This window comes from Cibotium barometz, chromosome 13 (genome assembly GCF_041138505.1).
Source record: "Cibotium barometz isolate CiBa-2024 chromosome 13, ASM4113850v1, whole genome shotgun sequence".
In the NCBI taxonomy this organism is placed as follows: Eukaryota; Viridiplantae; Streptophyta; class Polypodiopsida; order Cyatheales; family Cibotiaceae; genus Cibotium; species Cibotium barometz.
The window spans coordinates 59,426,464-59,450,980 of NC_141058.1; the positions used below are offsets into that span (position 1 = coordinate 59,426,464).

At 49.1% G+C, this 24,517-nt stretch overlaps 1 protein-coding gene across 2 annotated transcripts in view; it reads left to right on the top strand.

The window, feature by feature from the left end:
* The window catches only part of LOC147632890 (E3 ubiquitin-protein ligase ORTHRUS 2-like), a 53,370-nt gene that overhangs the window by 17,973 nt on the left and 10,880 nt on the right, over nucleotides 1-24,517 (top strand). The window contains exons 6-9 of one of the 2 annotated variants that reach the window (XM_086807793.1): nucleotides 15,488-15,590; nucleotides 15,708-15,831; nucleotides 16,733-16,800; nucleotides 17,012-17,159. In XM_086807793.1, coding sequence (XP_086663919.1) covers nucleotides 15,488-15,590; nucleotides 15,708-15,831; nucleotides 16,733-16,800; nucleotides 17,012-17,159 — 443 coding nt within the window. The remainder of the gene's footprint in view (nucleotides 1-15,487; nucleotides 15,591-15,707; nucleotides 15,832-16,732; nucleotides 16,801-17,011; nucleotides 17,160-24,517) is intronic. The other variant, XM_086807794.1, reaches the window with a different exon arrangement.

Consider the following 24,517-nt stretch of genomic DNA (forward strand, 5'->3'; position numbering starts at 1 on the left):
CAGTTTTGGACTTGACTGGGGAGCTATTGCAGCTAAGGTGTAGGTAGGAAGGGGGTGGGACTACCCAGGAAGTTGTCGGCCAGTGTGCATGAGGAAGGATATTTGTTGGTTGCAGCAAGTCTTGTATTGTGTCGAGGGGACTTGGCCGACAGCAGGTCGGCGAACCCACCAAGGCCTTCAAGGCCTATAAATAGGCAAGGCTTGTCTTATTGTCACTCATTCAGTCCTCCATGGGCCGAGTCATAGATTAGGGTTATAGATTGGGATTTACCACCTTTTGAGGGGCAGCCAAGATGTAGCCTTTTTTACCATATGTATTATGAATATATTGAAACTCAGCTCTCTCTCTCTCTCTCTTCTCTCCATCTCTCTTGCTTGCGTTTTGCATCGAGTTGTTCCAAGATGGTGTTTAGGGCTGAAAGAAGACTCCCAGAGCCGCATGTGACATTGATATCAGAGCTTATGTCAATCTTGCATGAGCTTAGATAGAACCTATGCATATTGAAAATTAGGGTATGTGTTTTAGGATTTGCAGGCCAAAATTAGGGTTTTCATATTTTGCATGAGTTCAATCCTAGCAATAGTGTTTTCAGTCCTAGATTCAATGTAGAAAGTGGAAAAACCAAATTAGGGTTTTTGTTTTTAGGGTTTCAGCCCATTTTTGCATGTAGCATAGGTTGCATGTAGGGTAAAATCTGCACAAGACTTAGCCTAGGTCTAACCTAGGTAGGAAAAGACTTCATTTTTTGCTACTCCCTCCACAAAAACCACACCTCGATGGAGAGCAATGATGCTTGGAAAGAAGCGCCACGGTGTGAGTATAGAGTCGTTGGAGACGAGAAGAAGGGAATAAGAATGCCAAGCCCAACATGAACAAATCATGGCTGAGTATAGGCAACAACTCATAGAAGAGGACCGTCGGCAACGTGAGAAAGAAGCACATTAAGTAAAGCTTCAAGAAGAGGCGCATCAGGCCCAACTTTTGTATGAGCAAGGTTGGGCACATCTCAAGGAGACATGGGCACATTTCATGGCAACATCAACAAAGGCCAAGGAGGAATCACTTAGGGTTGTGAAGTAGCCCATGACCGAGAGCGAAAAGAGAGCTTCTAAGTCAAGAGTTCTCGAGAGATGTGATCACAGAAAGAGGTGTTTTTGAGGAGGCGCCATTACCCAGGATGCACATGCTAGAGTTGGATCCAAAACCAGAGCCATGTCACCAATTGGCCGACCATTTGGTCCATCTCCAGTTTTTGTCTCGTTCACTTGAGGCCAAGCAGGTGTCTCATGTGAAGAGGCCAGTATTTTGCTGACATGCACGGGAGCCAGACTGGTGCCACCCGTGTGTTAGCAGGATGGTGTCGTATGGACGGGAGCTAGACTGATGCCACCCGTGTATGACCTGGATTGTGTTCTATCCATGGGATTGTCACGCCATGGAAGAGCTAGTATTCGTGCCATGTCTTGCCTATGGGACTGTCACACCATAGGGAGGCTCGTGCCTGGAACTGTGTCTCACCTATGGGACTGTCACTCCATAGGAAGACTAGGGTTTTATGTTTTACGTTGTGCCATTTTTGTGCTGACAGATATTTTGTACTTGTTTCATGAACGGGAGATATGTCCATGATACTATTTGCACATGCACACATGTTTTGCATGTTTGAAACTGTTTTCGCATGACTTGTATTTTTGTGTTTGCCTGCTTGACGTGTCACTTACTGAGCGGGGACGCTTGCCAGTGACTCGTGAAGTCTGCTCTGTCTTCTGACTAGTTTTGGTGTATGTGAACAGGTGGTAAGTATATTGCACATGTTGGTTTAATATTTTATATTTCTAACCCTTTGGTTTATAAGGTTTTATATTCACACTCACTTAAAAGTGGGCATCCCCTTTGGGCACCCACTTAGGGGCCAAGGTGGGGAGCCACACTTTAGTTGTGTGTGTGGGGGTGGGTGCATGGTCACCTATCCACACCCCCAAAGAGCTGGCCGCCCGAGAGCTAGCCAGCATTATTCGTGTAACTCCACTCCAACCCTTACAAATTAAAGCCACCACCTCCATCGTGGACCATCAGCAATCGTTTTTCACCCTTCGTGGAGAATCGTTCATCTCTTTGCTCCTTCAGGCTGCGCATGTACACGAGCAAACTGTTTCTTCTGCACTTCTGTACCCGGCTGCTGACAGGCTGCACTCCTTTCTCCAACAGGCGATTGCCTCTCCTGCACAGCAGCTGCTCTTCTTCCCATACAAGTGGCTGCGCTTGTTTTTCAGCAGGGCTGCTCACTATCTACAGGCGGCTGCATACTCCACAAGCTGCGCCTATCTTTCAGCAGGGCTGCCCACTATCTACAGGCGGCTGCTCCCACCTGAAGTAGCCAGGCGGTTCTATACGCTGCTGTCCATCTCCTGCAGGCGCCCGTGTCTTCTCCTCCTCCTCTGCAGCCAGGCGCTTCTTCCTACCCAACAGGCGACTGTTCCCCATCCTCTCAGGTGGCAGTGCTCTCAACAGGTGTCTGTGCTTGTTTACCAGCCTGCTGCCCACTCTTGTCGATGGCTGTGTGCCACCCTCCAGCAGATGGTTACCTACTCAACATAGCGGTTGCGTGCTCCATCACCAACAAGGCTGCTCCTCTTCTCCATACAGGTGGCTGTACCGTCTTCAAGGTGGTTCTTGAAGGTGGTTGCACTTGCTTGGCGGCCAGGTGGTTGTACCTCCTTTCCATAGGCGGTGTTTTCTTTCTTCAAGTGGCTACATCTTGGTATCCCACTCAAGTAGCTACACACACGAATACCTCGGGTATTGGTCTACATTCTGCAACCTACAAGTAAATGAAATTTTCAGATTTAAGTAAAGTATTTTGTGATAAATCTGATAAGGAACTCTCTCCACGGCAACACCCGTTCGGTGCCGGGTAGTCCAAGCTTTTGGAGAACCACGGTCCAAAGGTGTTGAGATCTGGAGAGCGAGGCATTAGTACGAGAGCGCCTGTTTGTGCGTGGTCTTGGAACACCAGTTGGGCGCTCTCCGCGGAGTCCAGTGAAAGCACAGGACCGTAGAGATTGGACCACTCAGTGGTCGTTCTGCTTCGAACATCCACATTGAATTTCGACTTCGAGCCTATTTGTTTGGTACTCTATTCATATGTACATGGACATCATCTGGTTCTTGGAACCCATGGAGCATTGTATTCGTTAAATACTCCCAATAAATATATCATATATTCAGGGGGGGTCGGTCCGTTCCGTTCCGGCCCTAGTGTTGGTGTCCATCTATCCATTTCATTTCATTTCAATTTCAAGTTGTATTAAGTTGTCCATTTCAAATTGTGGTTTTAAAGTTGTGCTATTATGCGTGTGGGTGTCCAACGGAGTCTTTCCCACTTGACGGGATCGGTTTCATTGGTATTAGAGCACGGTTGTTTCTCTCTTTCTAGTGGGGAAATGAACCTGTGTACTGGACACCCCGCTTTTAGCACACTTAAACACAATGGACAGCCAAGGCATCAAGTATCAAATCTCACTGATTTTTCCTTGATTCACTCCACCTCTTTTCCTTGATTCTCTCCACCTCTTCACTTTTTCTAGAATATCTCCTAGAATATCTCCACACTTCCTAAATCTTCTCATGCTACCCTTTATTCTCTCCCAGTAGATTCTTCTCATCTTTTCACAGGCTCTTTCACATTTACACATCCTCTTTTACAGCCTCTAACCAAGGGCTTGTTCCCGCACACACCCTATTCACTTGTATATTTCAATACCTCCCCTCAAGTTAATTTTCTCCTAGTACACCTAGACCCTATACCAAGTTTGCCTCCCCTTACTTGATAGTCCGCGGCTAGTGCCTACACCTCTCCTCAAGTTATCTTAGCACACTCGGACCTTATATCAAGTTTCTCTCTTACTTGACAGTCCACGACCAGTGCCTCAAGTCTCTAAACTCCATAGTCCTTGACACTCTCTCTCTCTCTATGTGTCCAAGGCTACTATAAGTGTCCGCGACCTTGACTAAATTGCTCACACATACATCTCTCTATCACGTGGCCTACATCATCGGTGGCTCAGAGGTGGTTTTACTTTGTTGGGGCAGGTTACATTGGGTTGTGGGGTCTCTCTCTCTCTTTCTCTCAGAGATTTTCACATGGCTCCTCACTCTTTGGAGCCTCACATCTTCTCTTTTCTTCAGTCTTCTTGTCGTGGCAGTATCTTTCCACGCGTTTGTCTCTTCTTTCAGTCTTCTTGTGGTAGCTTCTCTTCTTGTGGCAGCTTCTCTTCTCGTGTCCATGTCTTCCTTTAGATCTTCTTGGTGTGGATCTTCCTCTTGGAAGGAGATGTTCTTCTTCTTTCATAGGTGGGGCCATGAGCTTGTCCGTCAGGTCTTCTTGCTCCATGTGAGCAACATGTTCAAATGTTTTGCTGACAGTTCCTTTGGGTTTTTGATGTTTATCTTGTATCATTATGCAATGCAAACCCAAATTTATGCGGGAGGTCTTACCTCTTGCCTTATTTTGGACAAGGGCAGTGTCTGATCCCATATTTACACTGATGCAATGTGCCCAATACAAAATGCGTATAGCATTCATTCTAATGCACATTCCCAAATGCAACTCTGGCTGTGAATAATCTTAAATTTGAGTGTAATTTGCAGGCATTAACCGAGGGTTAAATGCAAATTGATGATTTTCACAAATTTATCAGCACAATTTTACCAGAAATTACATTAAATCAAGGGTAATCAATTTGTACGGGATGGTTGGAGTATCAAACCAACTCCGAATTGCAATCTGAAGTTATAGGGATCTGTATTAGATACCTAATGGTTAATTTGAACTCTCAATTGCATCGAAATACAATGATTAGCTCTGATTAATTACTGATTAGCAAATTATTTCGTTGTTTTGTGTGCAAAAAACAGAGTATGCGGGGAGTCCAGATCTGGTGCTTTAGACTTTAAATAAGCTCAAATGCTTTCAAAGCCATCAATAGCAATGAGTCTAGTAGAGGATTAAGCCAATAAACACAAGATTTGACCAAATATTAAAAGCTTAATCTCTGTTTTATCAAAGTCACCTGCAGATTTAATGAAGAGCTTGGATCTCACTGTAGACTTGATGAAATTGAATTCTGTCTTACCACCTTGTAGAGCATGCTTGAAAACACTTTGGGCTAAGATGAATTAGAGTGATTTAAACTGAGCAAGCGGAAATCTCAAATCCCCTTCAGAAAAGCAGGGCCTGCTAAATCGTCGATTTCTCCCAACTCCGTTGACGGTTTGCGCTTTTGTTTGGATGAGCTTGAAGAGCATTGGGTTGGCTACCTATGGCTAGAAGGGTTTGGGCTAATTGTGAGTGTGTAAGGTGAATGAGTTCCTCCACTGGCTGGGGATACAGAGGTGAGTTGAAAAAAGAGAAAAAATTATAATTTTCTACTAATCCTAATTAGCAAAATAATTAGCAAGATAATGAGCTCACAAATTACCATGGCTCTGATACCATGTTGAAATTAGAGCATTGTGATGAGCTATGGTGGATCAAACACTAGAATCAACATCATTAACAAAGTGATTAGTAAATAATTAAGCGTAATTAGTGGGTAATTAGCAAATAGATTAATGTAAGCATGGATACTAAAAAACCAGCAAATTCTCATTAGGGCAATGTCTCAATTTATAGAGTTTACATCAAGTATCAAATCCCACTGATTTTTCCTTGATTCACTCTACCTCTTTTCTCTGATTCTCTCCACCTCTTCACTATACAAATCACTGAGGATGAAAGAAAGAGGAAGTTTCGCTCCGGATTGCAACCAACATATCGTTCGGGCATTGAATTGCACACGAAACATACTTTGCAACAGCTCACAGCTTTTGCTCTTGCTACGGAGCAATTGGTGCTCAAAATTAAGCAGGATCAAGGAGGTTCAAAGAGGAAAGACAAGGCTGTCCCAAATCTGCAAAAGGGTGGACAGCCACCTAAAAAGAACTTCCGGGAGACCTACAAGGGTGGTAAAGCTAAAAATAACACATATAAAGATCAGGCCCAAGGAAGAACAAATTCGGCTTAACCCCGGAACAAAGAGAGCAATATGTCAAGGATGGAAAATGTTTTTCTTGTGGTAGCAAAGACCGCATGTTTCGACAATGCCCAGATCGCAAACCAAAGCAAAGGCTAACTGATGTGCAAGGAAATACAAGTCATGATGCAAAAGAGCGGATGGTTTGCAAGGCTTGGGGGCAAATCAAGGATCAGTCCGCCTTATTCATGTTTGATGACTGTGCAATCGATAACTTCATCTCTATGCAAATGGCAGCTGCATTGGGTATTGAGGTTGAGAACATGGGACCTCAGATTGAAGCCAAAGCTGCATTTATTGGTAAAGAGGTGCAGGTTATCCCATTGATAGAGAAGTTGCGCATCCATATACAGGACTACCTTGATAATAAACATTTCCTAGTTGCTCCACTAAATGCATGTGATAATAAACATTTCCTAGTTGCTCCACTAAATGCATGTGATATATTGTTGGGCAAGCTATGGCATCATAGGCTTGAGCCCCGCAAAGACTACAAGTCCAATATGATTTCTTTTATGCATAAAAGCCGCATGCATTTTATTGATGCTGGCAAAGAAGGGGATTCCATCCCACTTGCATCACACATCCAAATTAATAAAGCAATGAAAAAGAGTCTTTCTGTGTACTTGGTTTTTGTGCGTGATAGCCTTGTGCTAAATCATCAAAATGTGGATGCTATGTCTAATGATAGGTTGAATTTTCTTTATGCATTCAATGACTGTTTTGCCAGGAGAATTACCTCCCCAAAGGCTCGAAGATCACCCCATAGATCTTGTGCCAGGTAGTTCTCCACCCAACAAACCCGCATATCGAGTGAGTGCGGCACAACAAGAAGAAATCATGAAGCAGGTAAATGAGCTTTTAGAGAAAGGTTTGGTTCAGTCTAGTTCCTCACCTTACTGCTTCCTTGTGCTTCTTGTTCAAAAGAAGGACGGATCATTTCGTATGTGTGTGGACTATAGAGCTTTGAACAAGCTTACCATCAAGAACAGATTCCCAAGTCCGCGAAATGATGATATTTTGGATAAGCTTGATGGCTCAGCTTGTTTTAGCGGACTTGACTTGAAGAGTGGTTATCACCAAATACGAGTGGTTCCACAAGATGTCCATAAGACTGCATTCAGGACAGCCTTTGGATTATATGAATTTTTGGTAATGTGTTTTGGTCTCACCAATGCTTCTGCTACGTTTAATCGTATGATGGATAGGATATTCCGACCCCATCGTAAATTTACAGGAGTATTCTTTGATGATATCTTGGTTTTCTCCAAGAATGAGTAGGAACACCGAACTCATTTGGTCATAGTGTTCGAAGAGTTGCGGAAGCATAACTTTTCATTAAACCAAGAAAAGTAAGTTTTTCCTTTCAAAAATTCATTATATGGGTCATATTGTATCCAGCGAAGGAGTTACAATGGATCCTGCAAAGATAGAGACCATTCGGAATTGGCCCGAATTGCAAAACGTACATCAAGTACGTAGTTTTTTGGGATTATGTTCGTATTACAGGCGTTTCATAAGGCATTTTGCTATGATAGCCACTCCTCTACATGATCTTATAAAAAAGAAAATCACTTTCAAATGGACCTCAAAAGAACAGGATGCTTTCTTGCAGCTCAAGCATGCTATTATATGTGGTCCAGTATTGATTGTTCCTGACTTGCACAAGTCATTCGTAGTTGAATGTGATGCTTGTGGTGATTGCATAGGAGTTGTTCTAAATCAAGAAGGGCATGCAGTTGCATACGAGAGTCGTCGTTTGCATGATGTTAAGCTTCATATGGATATCTGTGAGAAAGAGCTCTTGGTTGTAATTCACGCCTTAAAGATATGGAAACATTATCTTCTTGGGGTTGAATTTGTAGTCAAGACAGATCATCAAAGCTTGAGATACTTTCTATATCAGGCAAAGCTTTCGGAGAAGCAGATGAGAATGGCAAACTTTCTTTCCATGTTTCATTTTCAGATTGTGCAACCAGGAAAGAAAAATGTGGTGGCCGATGCATTATCCAGGAGGCCTTATGTAGCTGCAGTCTAAGTGGCCTCTCATGGTGACCTATCTCCTATGCGAGATTTGTATCATTTGGATGCTGATTTTTGCCATATATGGACTGATTTGATGGCTGGTCATTCACATGCCTCTTATGTTATCAACGAGGGTTATCTTATGAAGGATAATTGGCTGTGTGTGGTGAAGGATTTGCGCCCAAAGGTTATGGACGAATGTCACGCTCCACCTTATGCTGGTCATAGAGGTATCATGCCTACTACACGCATGATTCAGAGGTATTTCTTTTGGCCGAGCATGCGTAAAGACATTGAGGCTTACGTGCGTGCATGTATTACTTGCCAAAAGGTGAAATTTGACAGGCAAAAACCTCCAGGTTTGCTTCAGCCATTGCCTATTCCCTCGCAACCTTGGGAAAGTATTACTATGGATTTTATTATGGACTTGCCTAGATCCCAGCATGGGAATGATGCTATTTGGACCATTGTGGACAGGTTTAGCAAGCAAGCTTATTTCTTGCCCGTCAAGAAAACCATTAAAGCTGATCATATGGTAAAGCATCATGGTATGCCTAAATCCATTGTTGGGGATAGAGATCCCAGGACTACGCGCCTCTTTTGGAGGGCTTTATTTGATAACATGGGTACTAAACTTGAGTTTTCATCAGCTTATCATCCCCAAACAGATGGCCAAAGTGAAGCTGCAAATTCAGCTATGTTGGATTTGTTGAAATGTTATGTGGCAGAACAAAAGACTGCATGGGAGAAGTATCTTCCACTTGTTGAGTTTGCCTACAATAATACGATCCATGCCTCCACGAGAAAGGCTCCGTTTGAGATTATCTATGGCAGAGTGGTATTGCCACCCATCCTTCGTACAAAGGATGAGATTTTTGCAGCTGATGAATATGTTCGTGATTTGGATGTATCCTTTGGTCAGGTGCGGACAGCCATTGCAAGATCTCAAGATAAGCATAAAATGGCTGCTGACAAGCATAGAAGGGACATGTAAGTCAAAGAAGGTGATTGGGTTTTGCTGAAATTTGAGAAGGCTAGGCTTCGGAAGAGGCCAAGACGAGAAAGATCATATTCTAAGCTTTCTCCTCGCTATTATGGACCCTTCAAGGTGATTCAGAAGATCAATGAAGTGTCCTACAGGCTTGCTTTACCTAGTCATTGGAAGATTCACAATGCTTTTCATGTGGATCTATTTCGGAAATATGTTGGGTCAGATCCTGATGAGCCTGTCACAGTAGATCCGCCAGAGATTGAAGAGCTCGAGGAGATCCTCCAGCCAGAACAGATTGTTTTTCACAAGGAGAGAAAGCTACTTGCAAGAAAGCTTTCCAGGAGATACCTTGTGAAGTTTAAGAATTATTTGCCTATTGATGCCAAGTGGGTAAATGAGGACTATTTTGTTGATTACCCACAGTTGTTGCAGGCATATCTTGAGGCTTTTCAGTTGAGGACAACTCTTTAGAAGCCCGGGAGGATGTCACCAATTGGCCGACCATTTGGTCCATCTCCAGTTTTTGTGTCTCGTTCACTTGAGGCCAGGCAGGTGTCTCATGTGAAGAGGCCAGTATTTTGCTGGCATGGACGAGAGCCAGATTGGTGCCACCCGTCTATGACTTGGACTGTGTTCTATCCATGGGATTGTCACGCCAGAGCTAGTATTCGTGCCGTGTCTTGCCTATGGGACTATCACACCATAGGGAGGCTCGTGCTTGGAACTGTGTCTTACCTATGGGACTGTCACTCCATAGGAAGACCAGGTTTTTATGTTTTACGTCGTGCCATTTTTGTGCCGACATATATTTTGTACTTGTTCCATGAATGGGAGATATGTCCATGATACTATTGTACATGCACACATGTTTTGCATGTTTGAAACTGTTTTCGCATGACTTGTATTTTTGTGTTTGCCTGCTTGACGTGTCACTTACCGAGTGGGGACGCCTGCCAGTGAGTCGTGAAATCTGCTCTGTCTTCTGACTAGTTTTGGTGCATGTGAACAGGTGGTAAGTATATTGCACATGTTGGTTTAATATTTTATATTTCTAACCCTTTGGTTTATAAGGTTTTATATTCACACTCACTTAAAAGTGGGCACCCCCTTTGGGCACCCACTTAGGGGCCAAGGTGGGGAGCCACACTTTAGTTGTGTGTGTGGGGGTGGGTGCATGGTCACCTACCCACACCCCCAAAGAGCTGGCCGCCCACATGCAAGCGTGGTGAGCCAGCCAGCATTATTCGTGTAACTCCACTCCAACCCTTACAAATTAAAGCCACCACCTCCATCGTGGACCATCAGGAATCGTTTTTCACCCTTCGTGGAGAATCGGGCGTCCATCTCTTCGCTCCTTCAAGCTGCGCATGTACACGAGCAAACTGTTTCTTCTGCACTTCTGTACCCGGCTGACAGGCTGCGCTCCTTTCTCCAACAGGCGATTGCCTTTCCTGCACAGCAGCTGCTCTTCTTCCCATACAGGTGGCTGCGCCTGTTTTTCAGCAGGGCTGCCCAATATCTACAGGCGTCTGCATACTCCACAGGTTGCGCCTGTCTTTCAACACGGCTGCCCACTATCTACAGGCGACTGCTCCCACCTGAAGCAGCCAGGCGGTTCTATACGTTGCTGTCCATCTCCTGCACAGGCGCCAGTGTCTTCTTCTCCTTCTCTGCAGCCAGGCGCTTCTTCCTACCCAACAGGCGACTGTTGCCCATCCTCTCAGGTGGCGGTGCTCTCAGCAGGTGTCTGTGCTTGTTTACCAGCCTGCTGCCCACTCTTGCCGGCGGTTGTGTGCCACCCTCCAGCAGATGGTTACCTACTCAGCATAGTGGTTGCGCGCTCCATCACCAACACCTCTTCTCCATACAGGTGGTTGTACCGTCTTCAAGGTGGTTGCACTTGCTTGGCGGCCAAGTGGTTGTACCTCCTTTCCATAGGCGGTGTTTTCTTTCTTCAAGTGGCTACATCTTGGTATCCCACTCAAGTAGCTATACACACGAATACCTCGGGTATTGGTCTACAATCTGCAACCTACAAGTAAGTGAAATTTTCAGATTTAAGTAAAGTATTTTGTGATAAATCTGATAAGGAACTCTCTCCACGGCAACACCCGTTCGGTGCCGGCGGGTAGTCCAAGCTTTTGGAAAACCACGGTCCAAAGGTGCTGAGATCGGGAGACCTTGGCGTTAGTACGAGAGCGCCTGTTTGTGCGTGGTCTTGGAACACCAGTTGGGCGCTCTCCGCGGAGTCCAGTGAAAGCACAGGACCGTAGAGACTGGATCAGTCAGTGGTTGTTCTGCTTCGAACATCTACATCGAATTTCGACTTCGAGCCTATTTGTTTGGTATTGTATTCATATGTACATGGACATCATCTAGTTCTTGGAACCCATGGAGCATTGTATTCGTTAAATACTCCCAATAAATATATCATATATTGAGGGGGGGTCGGCCCGTTTCGGCCCCAGTGTTGGTGTCCATCTATCCATTTCATTTCATTTCAATTTCAAGTTGTATTAAGTTGTCCATTTCAAATTGTGGTTTTAAAGTTGTGCTATTACGCGTGTGGGTGTTCAACGGAGTCTTTCCCACTTGACGGGATCGGTTTTAGCCAACGCTAGAGTCGGAAGCCGAACCATAACTAGAATCACAGATCAAGAAGGTGGATCTTTCCAAATCCTATTTGGAGGAGGATGAGGTCAACCCGATAGTTCCCAAGGACGTGGATCTCTCCAAATCCTATTTGGAGGATGAGGTCGTCCCTCGATAGTTTTAGAGGAGCTTCTAGAAAATCTCTTCGAATCTTGTGAGGAGCAGGAAGAGACTAATGTGATTCAGAAGATCCAGAGACTGAGCCTAGATAAATTGAAGACCAAGTCAGAGAGCTTGGGGATTGAGCCGATGGATATGAAGTGTAGTCTTCAATTGGATTGGAATGGAATTGGAGCGAAGGTCTATGGATTATCCCAGTGCTCCAAGCTTAGCAGGAGGGGATGTCATGTGCAACCGTTACTCCTGATGCTCACAGGGGTCATGTACATTCTCATTAGCAAATATATGGGCAGCTTTAGGGTCAGATCTAGAGTGGATTTTGCAGCCCTACAGGCTCTCGGAAATGTCCAAGACATAGCCCAATGGTTGGGACACCTTTTGGGCATAGTTTGGACACAAAATATGACTTTTTGGACAATGTTTTGTGGGAAAAATAGGCAAAACCGACTCGATTACGAATTCATACCTTTTCCCTATAAATAGGAAATTTAGGCATTCATTAGGATCATCATTCAAAGATCAAGACGATCCATTTATCAGAGTTTGCAAGACAGCAAGGACACAGTGGTGGATCAACAAGAGCTTCTCTTGTCCGATTGCAAGTAGATGGCTACAATGTTGGGATATATTGGAGCTTGTATGTGTGTGAGCAATCCCTTTAATGGTTGTAAGTGTGCTTTAGAGTATTCGCGTGTGAACCACCTCTTATAGGTGGATGAGCGCGCATTTAATAAGGGTCAAAGGGTTTGGTATATTGAAAGGGCTATATATGCAAAGGCCTTGTTCAATATCAATCAAATAAATCTCTAGTGAGTGGTGCAATCTATGCTCTCTCTCTAGCATATACTTTTGTTTCTCTCTCTCTCTCCTCTCTCTCTCTATCCCTTTGCACACATCATGGAGCGCTTCCACCCTCCATAGCTTTGATCCTGCAAACCTTGGACTTTCAATTGGTATCAGAGCTAGCCATTAAGGTTTTTTTTGCGTTTTTTTTTCGTTGCTCCTCTCACCCTTTAGTGCCACAAGCACGTTGCCCTCTGACGGCTTGCCACTTGTCGCTTGCCCACAGCGTTTCCCCCAGGTCGGCTACTACACCACTCGTGGCACCACCCACTTGCTCTTGCTTGTGCGCCTGCCACTAGTTGCTCTCGTTTTCGTCTAAACATGTGCTGTTTGCCATGTCATGCACCACCTCAGTCGCTTCCTGCGCCACCTCAGTTGCTATTAGCCCTCGTGCTCCGATCTTGTAAGCCTGGAATTCCCTAACCACTTACCCGTGTACTCTCTCTCTGATGTGGCTGGCGATTCTTTGTGCTTTTCGCCCACCTGCACGTTGCCTTTCGTTCGAGCTACTGCCCGCTGTCGTCTGCTTGCATCAGCACTCGCTCGTCATCTCCTGCTCTTCTGCGCTTCCATCTCTCTTGTCGACGTGTTCGCAATGCGTGGTTGCCTTAGCGTTTAGCATAAGGCTTTTCAAAGCCTTATAAAAGGCCTTATTCGACAACAGCTCATCCTCTCATGATTTCGAAGAAAGCAACTAGCTGAGCATCTGCAAACAACAAATCAACAAAAATTGACTTTGTCAAAAAGATCAATTTGGGGATTTTCCAATTTAGGACAAAATCCATCAAATTGAGGCCTCTGTAATCCCTAAAAATTGGGGCTTTTTCTAGTTTTAGGGCAAAATTGACGAATTAAAGTTCCATACATCCATAAATTTAGGGCTTCTACTAAAATTGTGCTCTTTCATCATGTGCTACATTTTGTTTGACTCCTAAACCCTAATTGACTCTCTCAACCTTGCCATTTTGAGAGTCATGGGTCAAATGTCCTAGCAGTTGTTTCCATGAGGTACACCGATGTTATTTTTCGAGGCATCCTTACCAAGAGCTTCATCGATAACATCACTAAAGAGCAAGAATGTGCACACGTGTGCAATAGTTGTGCGGGAAGCATCTCCCAACTTGGGGGATTTATCACTTTTCCTTTACGTTTCTACGTGTGAGTGTCAATAAGGGTTCTCTGCCTCGGGATGTCCCTCTAAAATCTGATTGTATCTTTGTTTGTGTGTGTTTTCCTTTCCTATGGTAACAAGAGCCTTAATGCTATAAAAGGCTTCTTTTCTCATTTATCCTAGTTAGGAGCCAGAGGGTGACTGAAATGCTGACCTTGCTACCTTGGTTGCATTAACATGGGAGGTGTGCATGATGAGTTGACTCGGGTTAGAAGGTAGTATCTTTCTTTTACATTCGGGTCTCACCACCTAGGGGGGACAGGGAGGGTGATCCTCCAAGGGGTGGGGTGAGAGTGCCAGATTCAATACTCAAGAAAAGAAGACGGAGCATGAAGGGCAAGGGGACATGATGGAACATATGGATAGATCTTCATCAGAGTTGGAGAAGATTTGGAGACCGGGCAGGGTTTTCAGTGAAAAGGTTGCCAAGAAGGGAAGGATGACAGGTTTGGGACTCCGTGAATAGACAATGGGATGATGATAGTCATCCAAGAATAGAATTTGGAATCCTATCATCAAGTTTACCAAAAGGAGATGTCATGTGCAAGACATGTGCAGGCTATTCTTAGAGCTATATCCTTGAAGGGCAACAAGATAAAGAACCAGATAGAACCAGTTTTGGACTTGATTGTGGAGCTATAGCAGCTAAGGCATAGGTAGGATGGCTGTGGGACTACCTAGGAAGTTGTCGGCCAGTGTGCATGCGGAAGGATATCTATCGGTTGCAACAAGTCGGATATTGGGTCGAGGGGACCTGGCCGACAGTAGGTAGGCCAGCCCACCAAGGCATTCAAGGCCTATAAATAGGCAAGGCTTGGCTCATTGTAGTCCTCCATGGGTTGAGTCATAGATTAGGGTTTTAGACTAGGTGATTTACCACCTTTCGAGGGGCAGCCAAGGGCTAGCCAAGATGTACCCTTTTTGTACCATATGAATATACTGAAACTCAGCTATCTCTCTTTCTTCTCTCCATCTCTTGTGCTTGCATTTTGCATCAGGTTGTTCCAAGATGATGTTTAGGACTGAAAGAAGACTCCCAGAGCTTCCGCATGTGACACCACAAGAGCTGTGCGTGCAGGTAAGAGGCGAATGACGAGTGCATTTGTGGGCCAGCCGTGGGGGGGTGCAGGTGCCCATGTGTGAACCAGAGCAAGGAGGGCGAACACCACTGTGCAGTCCGAAGGGGGGCCTCGTGCAGATTTGAGAGAGAGAGAGAGAGAGAGAGAGAGAGAGAGAGAGAGAGAGAGAGAGAGAGAGAGAGAAGCTTTTAACGTCGTATGAACAATCCCAAGAGACCGATAGCGATCTATCCGATGAGAAGTGAGATTCGAACACAAGACGTGTTGAATGTCAATTCCATGCACTAACTGCTTCTGCCACATTTGGGCGTAAGAAGGGTTAGCCCATTTTGGTTTATTTACTCAGACACCTGACGAGAGAGAAGCTTTTAACATCGTAGGAACAATCCCAAGAGACCGATCGTGATCTATCCGAAGAGAAATGAGATTCGAACACAGGATGTGTTGAATATGAGAGAGAGAGAGAGAGAGAGAGAGAGAGAGAGAGAGACTCTTGATCTTCAACTGAATGCGATGGTTTTGATTCCTCAGTGACCAGATTGGGGATAGGCCTCGACCTTTTCCTAAAATTAACGAGCTGAAAGATGCTGTTGACTTGACAGAGAGGAAATCTCAACCAGCATGGGACTGGAAGGTAGTGAGTGGTGTTGTGAATTATCAATTTTTGTTTCAATTTCCAGCCAATTGTTTCTTGCTATTTGTTAAGAAGCTTAAGTTCTACATTGGCTGTTATAACTTGCTCCTTTTCAAGGAGGAGGAGGGAGTCTGGGGCTGGGTGAATCCACCACCGACTAGTAGGAAGATTGAAGATGGTGCTACTGGACAAAGACAAGGAAGCCGAAAATTGATATCCATGGGGCAACGCTTGCTTAAAGGTAATGATAGGATGATATGGAATGCCATTTTAAGATGCTTGAAGACCCCTGAGGGTCAAATTAATATGTTGCTTAAATCTTCGGGGCATACCCTGCTCTTCTACAGTAAGACGGCAACAAGTATATAAAAAAGTGTAGGAAAGTTTGTTGGTTGAATCTTGTGGAGGTCAAACATTTGTTCCAGTAGTAATTGTAGCAGTGTCAGCTTAATTTTTTTGGTGGTACCATCTAGGCGTCAAGTATTCCTTTGATTGTAAGGAGGTAACTAGTAGACTTTAAAGGGATTAGAAAAGCACTTCAAGCCTCGAATCCTCTTAGAGGCCAAACATGGTGTAATGCTAGACTTTTTTATAAGTCAAGTATTGGAGAACAAGTTCTTCGGGAGCAGTTTGCTCATTATCCTCTTGTTGCTTTGAGTGCTTGTGCACTCTACTCTCTGTATGAGAGTGATGGAAAAATTAGACTGGGCTCCGATATGGTGCTAGGAGCTTACTCAAAGCTATGCCTCTGACCCTTTAAAGGAATGAGAGTTTTGGCAAGTTTTGTGAAAAGGGTATACAACATCTAAATCTCTATGCACGGGACGTGCATCTACTTTTGGGCAGCATTGTCTTGTGTGAGAACCTTTTCTAGAGCATGCATAATTAATATTTAATGAGGGCTTTGTTCTATAATGGTTGGGTTTAAGCTTTGGCAATAGACCTTACTGATTTGTTGGAAGCTATCATGGTCAAGTTTTTGTCTCTAGAATCTGCATATACTTTTGAAGATTTAGACACGAGCGGAAGTATTGGCATATGGTCATGTTGGAGAGATGGTATACCAAGTTCATATACGCTTGTTTAGAGTCATGTGGACTGCCTTTTGGTATTCAGCCTTACCATTACATTTACTCATGCAGCTGGACACCAGTGGCCTACAGTTTCATGGGACTCATGTTGCAAGCTTTGTGGTGGTCCACAGACTTGGGTACTATCCTACATATCTTCTCCACACATCTCGCATGCACGGGAAATTTCCCATCCCCTACCCGCCATATTGTGTAAAAAGGAGATCTGTAAACATCTTTACTTTGATGATAATCTGAACTTTATAAGTAGATTATTGTACAGGTGCATGTTAAGATGAAAGAAGACGGTGCAATAATTTTGTAAACATGTTTGCTTATTCTCCATTGCAGAGTTTATGGATCATTTTGAGTAATGGGAACTATTCTAGCAACTCTTTGATTTCAATTCAAAACTTTTCACGGACCATTCTCCTCCACAGTGGCTGGGAGTGCTCACTTGTAGGCACAATATACCCCTGGCAGTTCATGGCGCGGACAGGTACTCCTGCTTTACTTACCTTCTCTATTGGGCTTCATGGCAAATTGGAGAGATCAGAGACCCCCTTAGAGGACCTCAGCTGATTTACCTTGTAGGGTGAGCGTGATTGGTTTTCACACACATAAGTGGCACATTGACCCTCCACCGGCCAAGGTGGCCAGAGAGAGACTATGGCGGCTATGGATGTAGGAGGGCCGGCCTATTACGAGTCTCTAGGGGGACCCGGGAGAGTGCATTCTCCCCTTTGTTCATCTTGACTCACGTTTCCCCTTTGGGGACGGATTTGTACTTAAACATTTTGGCTGTTTTTCTCGGTAGCTAATAGAAGGATCTTTTTCCCCCTGGCAGTTCATGGCGCGGACAGGTACTCCTGCTTTACTTACCTTCTCTATTGGGCTTCATGGCAAATTGGAGAGATCAGAGACCCCCTTAGAGGACCTCAGCTGATTTACCTTGTAGGGTGAGCGTGATTGGTTTTCACACACATAAGTGGCACATTGACCCTCCACCGGCCAAGGTGGCCAGAGAGAGACTATGGCGGCTATGGATGTAGGAGGGCCGGCCTATTACGAGTCTCTAGGGGGACCCGGGAGAGTGCATTCTCCCCTTTGTTCATCTTGACTCACGTTTCCCCTTTGGGGACGGATTTGTACTTAAACATTTTGGCTGTTTTTCTCGGTAGCTAATAGAAGGATCTTTTTCCGACAAAAAAAAAGTACAGACTTACGCAGCAATTAACCCGGTATGTCTATATACATTTTCAAGAGCGCATCACCCAACGACAGCCCTTAAGCTCCAAAATCGGCATGTGCCAAGGATTAGTATGCCACTGGATTGATATGCTGCTAGATCGCTACACCATGGGAAATCAGCATGAAACGATGTTTCTTAGAATGTGTAGTGTTTTAACATGTGGACGCGCAAGTTCCGGGGCAGAACGGATCTGGAAGGTGTACAGAGATTCAAATTTTGCTTCAGTACATAGATTGCTAACCTGTTGTTGCAGAGCCACATCTGCATTGGTACATCTGTGTTGATCCAGCATATATGTACACCATAGTTGTCACGGTACAAAATATGATATCGTACGGGAATTTTCGGTACGATATGAAAATTTGGGATACCGTACGATAAAATATGGTTTTTTTATTATTAAAGAACATCTACAAACATAGACATTTTCAATTTGGAAGGGTAGAGTCTAGAGAAGTTGTTTCAAACCAAAATTTCATTAAAAACATGTTTGAAGTGACAAACAAAAGTACATAAAGCATAGAGGTGCTATGCTATCATGCGCACCAGGTGCGAGTACAAAAAAGTGAGTACAAAAAGAGGGCCATGGCCCAATGAGAGACTAGACAAAGGCATCACTATCAGAGCTCTCGTTGAAATCATCCTCATGAGAAGAGGACACATCAGTGGCCTCGCCGAAGTCGCCATCGCTAAGAAGGTTGCCCTCATCATCGAACTCGGGCTCTCTAAGCTCCTGTGAGAAGCCAAAGGGAGCATCCTTATCTGCAAGAGCGCGTGTGGAGCTACCCGAACCACGCCGCACATAGGTATGCACTATGTCCTTGGAAGCACCACGAATCGTACATCCACGGCTTCCTACTTGCACTCCTCTGCCACTACCTCCACGCCCAAGACGAGTGCGAGTAGGTAATCGATCAAACGACTCGAGCTCTCGATAGATCTCTGCATAGATCCTCTCCTCCTCCTCATCTTACACTTTGTTAACACTCTCAAGAGTGCTCCTTGTGAGCCTGAATGCATCCACATTCATCTACATTGTACAATGATCAAGTGACAAGTAATGTATTAGAATTTAGTTTCAATAAACATTGAAGTTTGAAATTTGAATGCTTATAACTTATAAGTTGTAACTTATACCTGTCTTGCCGATTTCATCTTTTGCATTGCGCGCACCATGTGCAAGTTAGCGCGGCAATACACTAGCCGCTCTAACTGTTGCGTGCTCAAGTGATTGCGTAACTTCGTGTGTACAAGTGAGTAGGAACTCCAGTTCCTCTCACATTGACCCGAAGAGCAATCTTGAGCTAGGATTCTCAAAGCCACCTTTTGGAGGCTTGAGAGCGCATACCCAAATGTCTCCCACCAAAAGAGGGGCTTCACAAGGGATTTCCTCTTCCAACAAGTAGTAGATGCAAACGTGGCTCCTCCCCTTTGGTCATTGCAGCTTATGAGCTCCTCAAGGAACTTTCCATGGCGATCCTCCGGCAATGCTTTGGGCAAGAAAGCATCTCGGGCTTCAAGTAGCTCCACGTTGGTGCGGGGGACACAGGCACACAGCCTAACGGAGAACAAGGGTGGCCATTGCCACCAGACCTGTGCGGCGTACAGCGAACAGGGCAGCCCGTGGGGAAAGGGGAGCACAGGCACACAGCCTAACGGAGAACAAGGGTGGCCATTGCCACCAGACCTGTGCGGCGTACAGCGAACAGGGCAGCCCGTGGGGAAAGGGGGGCACAGGCACACAGCCTAACGGAGAACAAGGGTGGCCATTGCCACCAGACCTGTGCGGCGTACAGCGAACAGGGCAGCAGGCGGGGGAGGTGAGCAGGGCGGCGGCGGCGTACAGCGAACAGGGCGAGCAGGGTGGCGGCGGCGGCGGCGGCGCACAGCGAGCAGGGCAGCAGGCGGGGGACACAGGCACACAGCCTAACGGAGAACAAGGTGGCCATTGCCACCAGACCTGTGCGGCGTACAAGGAGGGCACAGGCACACAGCCTAACGGAGAACAAGGGTGGCCATTGCCACCAGACCTGTGCGGCGTACAGCGAACAGGGCAGCAGGCGGGGGAGGTGAGCAGGGCGGCGGCGGCGGCGTACAGTGAACAGGGCGAGCAGGGCGGCGGCGGCGGCGGCGGCGGCGCACAGCGAGCAGGGCAGCAGGCGGGGGACACAGGCACACAGCCTAACGGAGAACAAGGTGGCCATTGCCACCAGACCTGTGCGGCGTACAAGGAGGGCACAGGCACACAGCCTAACGGAGAACAAGGGTGGCCATTGCCACCAGACCTGTGCGGCGTACAGCGAACAGGGCAGCAGGCGGGGGAGGTGAGCAGGGCGGCGGCGGCGGCGTACAGCGAACAGGGCGAGCAGGGTGGCGGCGGCGGCGGCGGCGCACAGCGAGCAGGGCAGCAGGCGGGGGACACAGGCACACAGCCTAACGGAGAACAAGGTGGCCATTGCCACCAGACCTGTGCGGCGTACAAGGAGGGCACAGGCACACAGCCTAACGGAGAACAAGGGTGGCCATTGCCACCAGACCTGTGCGGCGTACAGCGAACAGGGCAGCAGGCGGGGGAGGTGAGCAGGGCGGCGGCGGCGGCGTACAGCGAACAGGGCGAGCAGGGTGGCGGCGGCGGCGGCGGCGCACAGCGAGCAGGGCAGCAGGCGGGGGACACAGGCACACAGCCTAACGGAGAACAAGGGTGGCCATTGCCACCAGACCTGTGCGGCGTACAGCGAACAGGGCAGCCCGTGGGGAAAGGGGAGCACAGGCACACAGCCTAACGGAGAACAAGGGTGGCCATTGCCACCAGACCTGTGCGGCGTACAGCGAACAGGGCAGCCCGTGGGGAAAGGGGGGCACAGGCACACAGCCTAACGGAGAACAAGGGTGGCCATTGCCACCAGACCTGTGCGGCGTACAGCGAACAGGGCAGCAGGCGGGGGAGGTGAGCAGGGCGGCGGCGGCGGCGTACAGCGAACAGGGCGAGCAGGGTGGCGGCGGCGGCGGCGGCGCACAGCGAGCAGGGCAGCAGGCGGGGACACAGGCACACAGCCTAACGGAGAACAAGGTGGCCATTGCCACCAGACCTGTGCGGCGTACAAGGAGGGCACAGGCACACAGCCTAACGGAGAACAAGGGTGGCCATTGCCACCAGACCTGTGCGGCGTACAGCGAACAGGGCAGCAGGCGGGGGAGGTGAGCAGGGTGGCGGCGGCGGCGTACAGCGAACAGGGCGAGCAGGGTGGCGGCGGCGGCGGCAGCGCACAGCGAGCAGGGCAGCAGGCGGGGGACACAGGCACACAGCCTAACGGAGAACAAGGTGGCCATTGCCACCAGACCTGTGCGGCGTACAAGGAGGGCACAGGCACACAGCCTAACGGAGAACAAGGGTGGCCATTGCCACCAGACCTGTGCGGCGTACAGCGAACAGGGCAGCAGGCGGGGGAGGTGAGCAGGGCGGCGGCGGCGGCGTACAGCGAACAGGGCGAGCAGGGTGGCGGCGGCGGCGGCGGCGCACAGCGAGCAGGGCAGCAGGCGGGGGACACAGGCACACAGCCTAACGGAGAACAAGGGTGGCCATTGCCACCAGACCTGTGCGGCGTACAGCGAACAGGGCAGCCCGTGGGGAAAGGGGAGCACAGGCACACAGCCTAACGGAGAACAAGGGTGGCCATTGCCACCAAACCTGTGCGGCGTACAGCGAACAGGGCAGCCCGTGGGGAAAGGGGGGCACAGGCACACAGCCTAACGGAGAACAAGGGTGGCCATTGCCACCAGACCTGTGCGGCGTACAGCGAACAGGGCAGCAGGCGGGGGAGGTGAGCAGGGCGGCGGCGGCGGCGTACAGCGAACAGGGCGAGCAGGGTGGCGGCGGCGGCGGCGGCGCACAGCGAGCAGGGCAGCAGGCGGGGGACACAGGCACACAGCCTAACGGAGAACAAGGTGGCCATTGCCACCAGACCTGTGCGGCGTACAAGGAGGGCACAGGCACACAGCCTAACGGAGAACAAGGGTGGCCATTGCCACCAGACCTGTGCGGCGTACAGCGAACAGGGCAGCAGGCGGGGGAGGTGAGCAGGGCGGCGGCGGCGGCGTACAGCGAACAGGGCGAGCAGGGTGGCGGCGGCGGCGGCGGCGCACAGCGAGCAGGGCAGCAGGCGGGGGACACAGGCACACAGCCTAACGGAGAACAAGGTGGCCATTGCCACCAGACCTGTGCGGCGTACAAGGAGGGCACAGGCACACAGCCTAACGGAGAACAAGGGTGGCCATTGCCACCAGACTTGTGCGGCGTACAGCGAACAGGGCAGCAGGCGGGGGAGGTGAGCAGGGCGGCGGCGGCGGCGTACAGCGAACAGGGCGAGCAGGGTGGCGGCGGCGGCGGCGGCGCACAGCGAGCAGGGCAGCAGGCGGGGGACACAGGCACACAGCCTAACGGAGAACAAGGGTGGCCATTGCCACCAGACCTGTGCGGCGTACAGCGAACAGGGCAGCCCGTGGGGAAAGGGGAGCACAGGCACACAGCCTAACGGAGAACAAGGGTGGCCATTGCCACCAGACCTGTGCGGCGTACAGCGAACAGGGCAGCCCGTGGGGAAAGGGGGGCACAGGCACACAGCCTAACGGAGAACAAGGGTGGCCATTGCCACCAGACCTGTGCGGCGTACAGCGAACAGGGCAGCAGGCGGGGGAGGTGAGCAGGGCAGCGGCGGCGGCGTACAGCGAACAGGGCGAGCAGGGTGGCGGCGGCGGCGGCGGCGCACAGCGAGCAGGGCAGCAGGCGGGGGACACAGGCACACAGCCTAACGGAGAACAAGGTGGCCATTGCCACCAGACCTGTGCGGCGTACAAGGAGGGCACAGGTACACAGCCTAACGGAGAACAAGGGTGGCCATTGCCACCAGACCTGTGCGGCGTACAGCGAACAGGGCAGCAGGCGGGGGAGGTGAGCAGGGCGGCGGCGGCGGCGTACAGCGAACAGGCCGAGCAGGGTGGCGGCGACGGCGGCGGCGCACAGCGAGCAGGGCAGCAGGCGGGGGACACAGGCACACAGCCTAACGGAGAACAAGGTGGCCATTGCCACCAGACCTGTGCGGCGTACAAGGAGGGCACAGGCACACAGCCTAACGGAGAACAAGGGTGGCCATTGCCACCAGACCTGTGCGGCGTACAGCGAACAGGGCAGCAGGCGGGGGAGGTGAGCAGGGCGGCGGCGGCGGCGTACAGCGAACAGGGCGAGCAGGGTGGCGGCGGCGGCGGCGGCGCACAGCGAGCAGGGCAGCAGGCGGGGGACACAGGCACACAGCCTAACGGAGAACAAGGTGGCCATTGCCACCAGACCTGTGCGGCGTACAAGGAGGGCACAGGCACACAGCCTAACGGAGAACAAGGGTGGCCATTGCCACCAGACCTGTGCGGCGTACAGCGAACAGGGCAGCAGGCGGGGGAGGTGAGCAGGGCGGCGGCGGCGGCGTACAGCGAACAGGGCGAGCAGGGTGGCGGCGGCGGCGGCGGCGCACAGCGAGCAGGGCAGCAGGCGGGGGACACAGGCACACAGCCTAACGGAGAACAAGGGTGGCCATTGCCACTAGACCTGTGCGGCGTACAGCGAACAGGGCAGCCCGTGGGGAAAGGGGAGCACAGGCACACAGCCTAACGGAGAACAAGGGTGGCCATTGCCACCAGACCTGTGCGGCGTACAGCGAACAGGGCAGCCCGTGGGGAAAGGGGGGCACAGGCACACATCCTAACGGAGAACAAGGGTGGCCATTGCCACCAGACCTGTGCGGCGTACAGCGAACAGGGCAGCAGGCGGGGGAGGTGAGCAGGGCGGCGGCGGCGGCGTACAGCGAACAGGGCGAGCAGGGTGGCGGCGGCGGCGGCGGCGCACAGCGAGCAGAGAGAGAGGCAGAAGCGAAATGGCGGGGAGGGAGGCAGAAGCGAAATGCTGGACAGAGGCGAAATGGCGGAAAGGGAGGCAGAGGCGAAATGCTGGCGAAATGGGTGCAGAGAGACAGAGAGAGAGAGAGAGAGAGAGAGAGAGAGAGAGAGAGAGAGAGAGAGAGAGAGAGAGAGAGAGAGAGGCTTGAGAAAATGAGAGAGTGAGAGGCTTGAGTCCTTGAGGCTTGACTCTTGAGAGAGAGAGAGCCTAAAGGCTTGAGAGAGAGAGGCTTGAGAGACGGGGGAGAGAGTGGCTTGAGAGTTGTGTGTGTGTGAGAGAGAGAGAGAGAGAGAGAGAGAGAGAGAGAGAGAGAGAGAGAGGCTTGATAGTTGTGACTTGAGCAATGAGAGTCTTGAGGGAAGCTTGGGGGTGGGCATTTTATAAGTATGGGCCATGGCCCATGGCCCATGGCATAGGCAAGTGCCAAGTGCCAAAGATTTGGCCCAACACATGTCACAAGGCAAACAAAACAGCCACAAAAAAGGCCACAAAATGGTCATAAAATGGCGCAAAAAAGGTCATAAACGGGCAGCTCAAACGGTCATAAACGGGCATTATCGTACCGCACGATATTGTACGGTGTCGTACCGTACGAACATGTTCCTACCGATACGAGAAACAACTATGATGTACACGATCCAGGGAACGATCTTGGAGACGT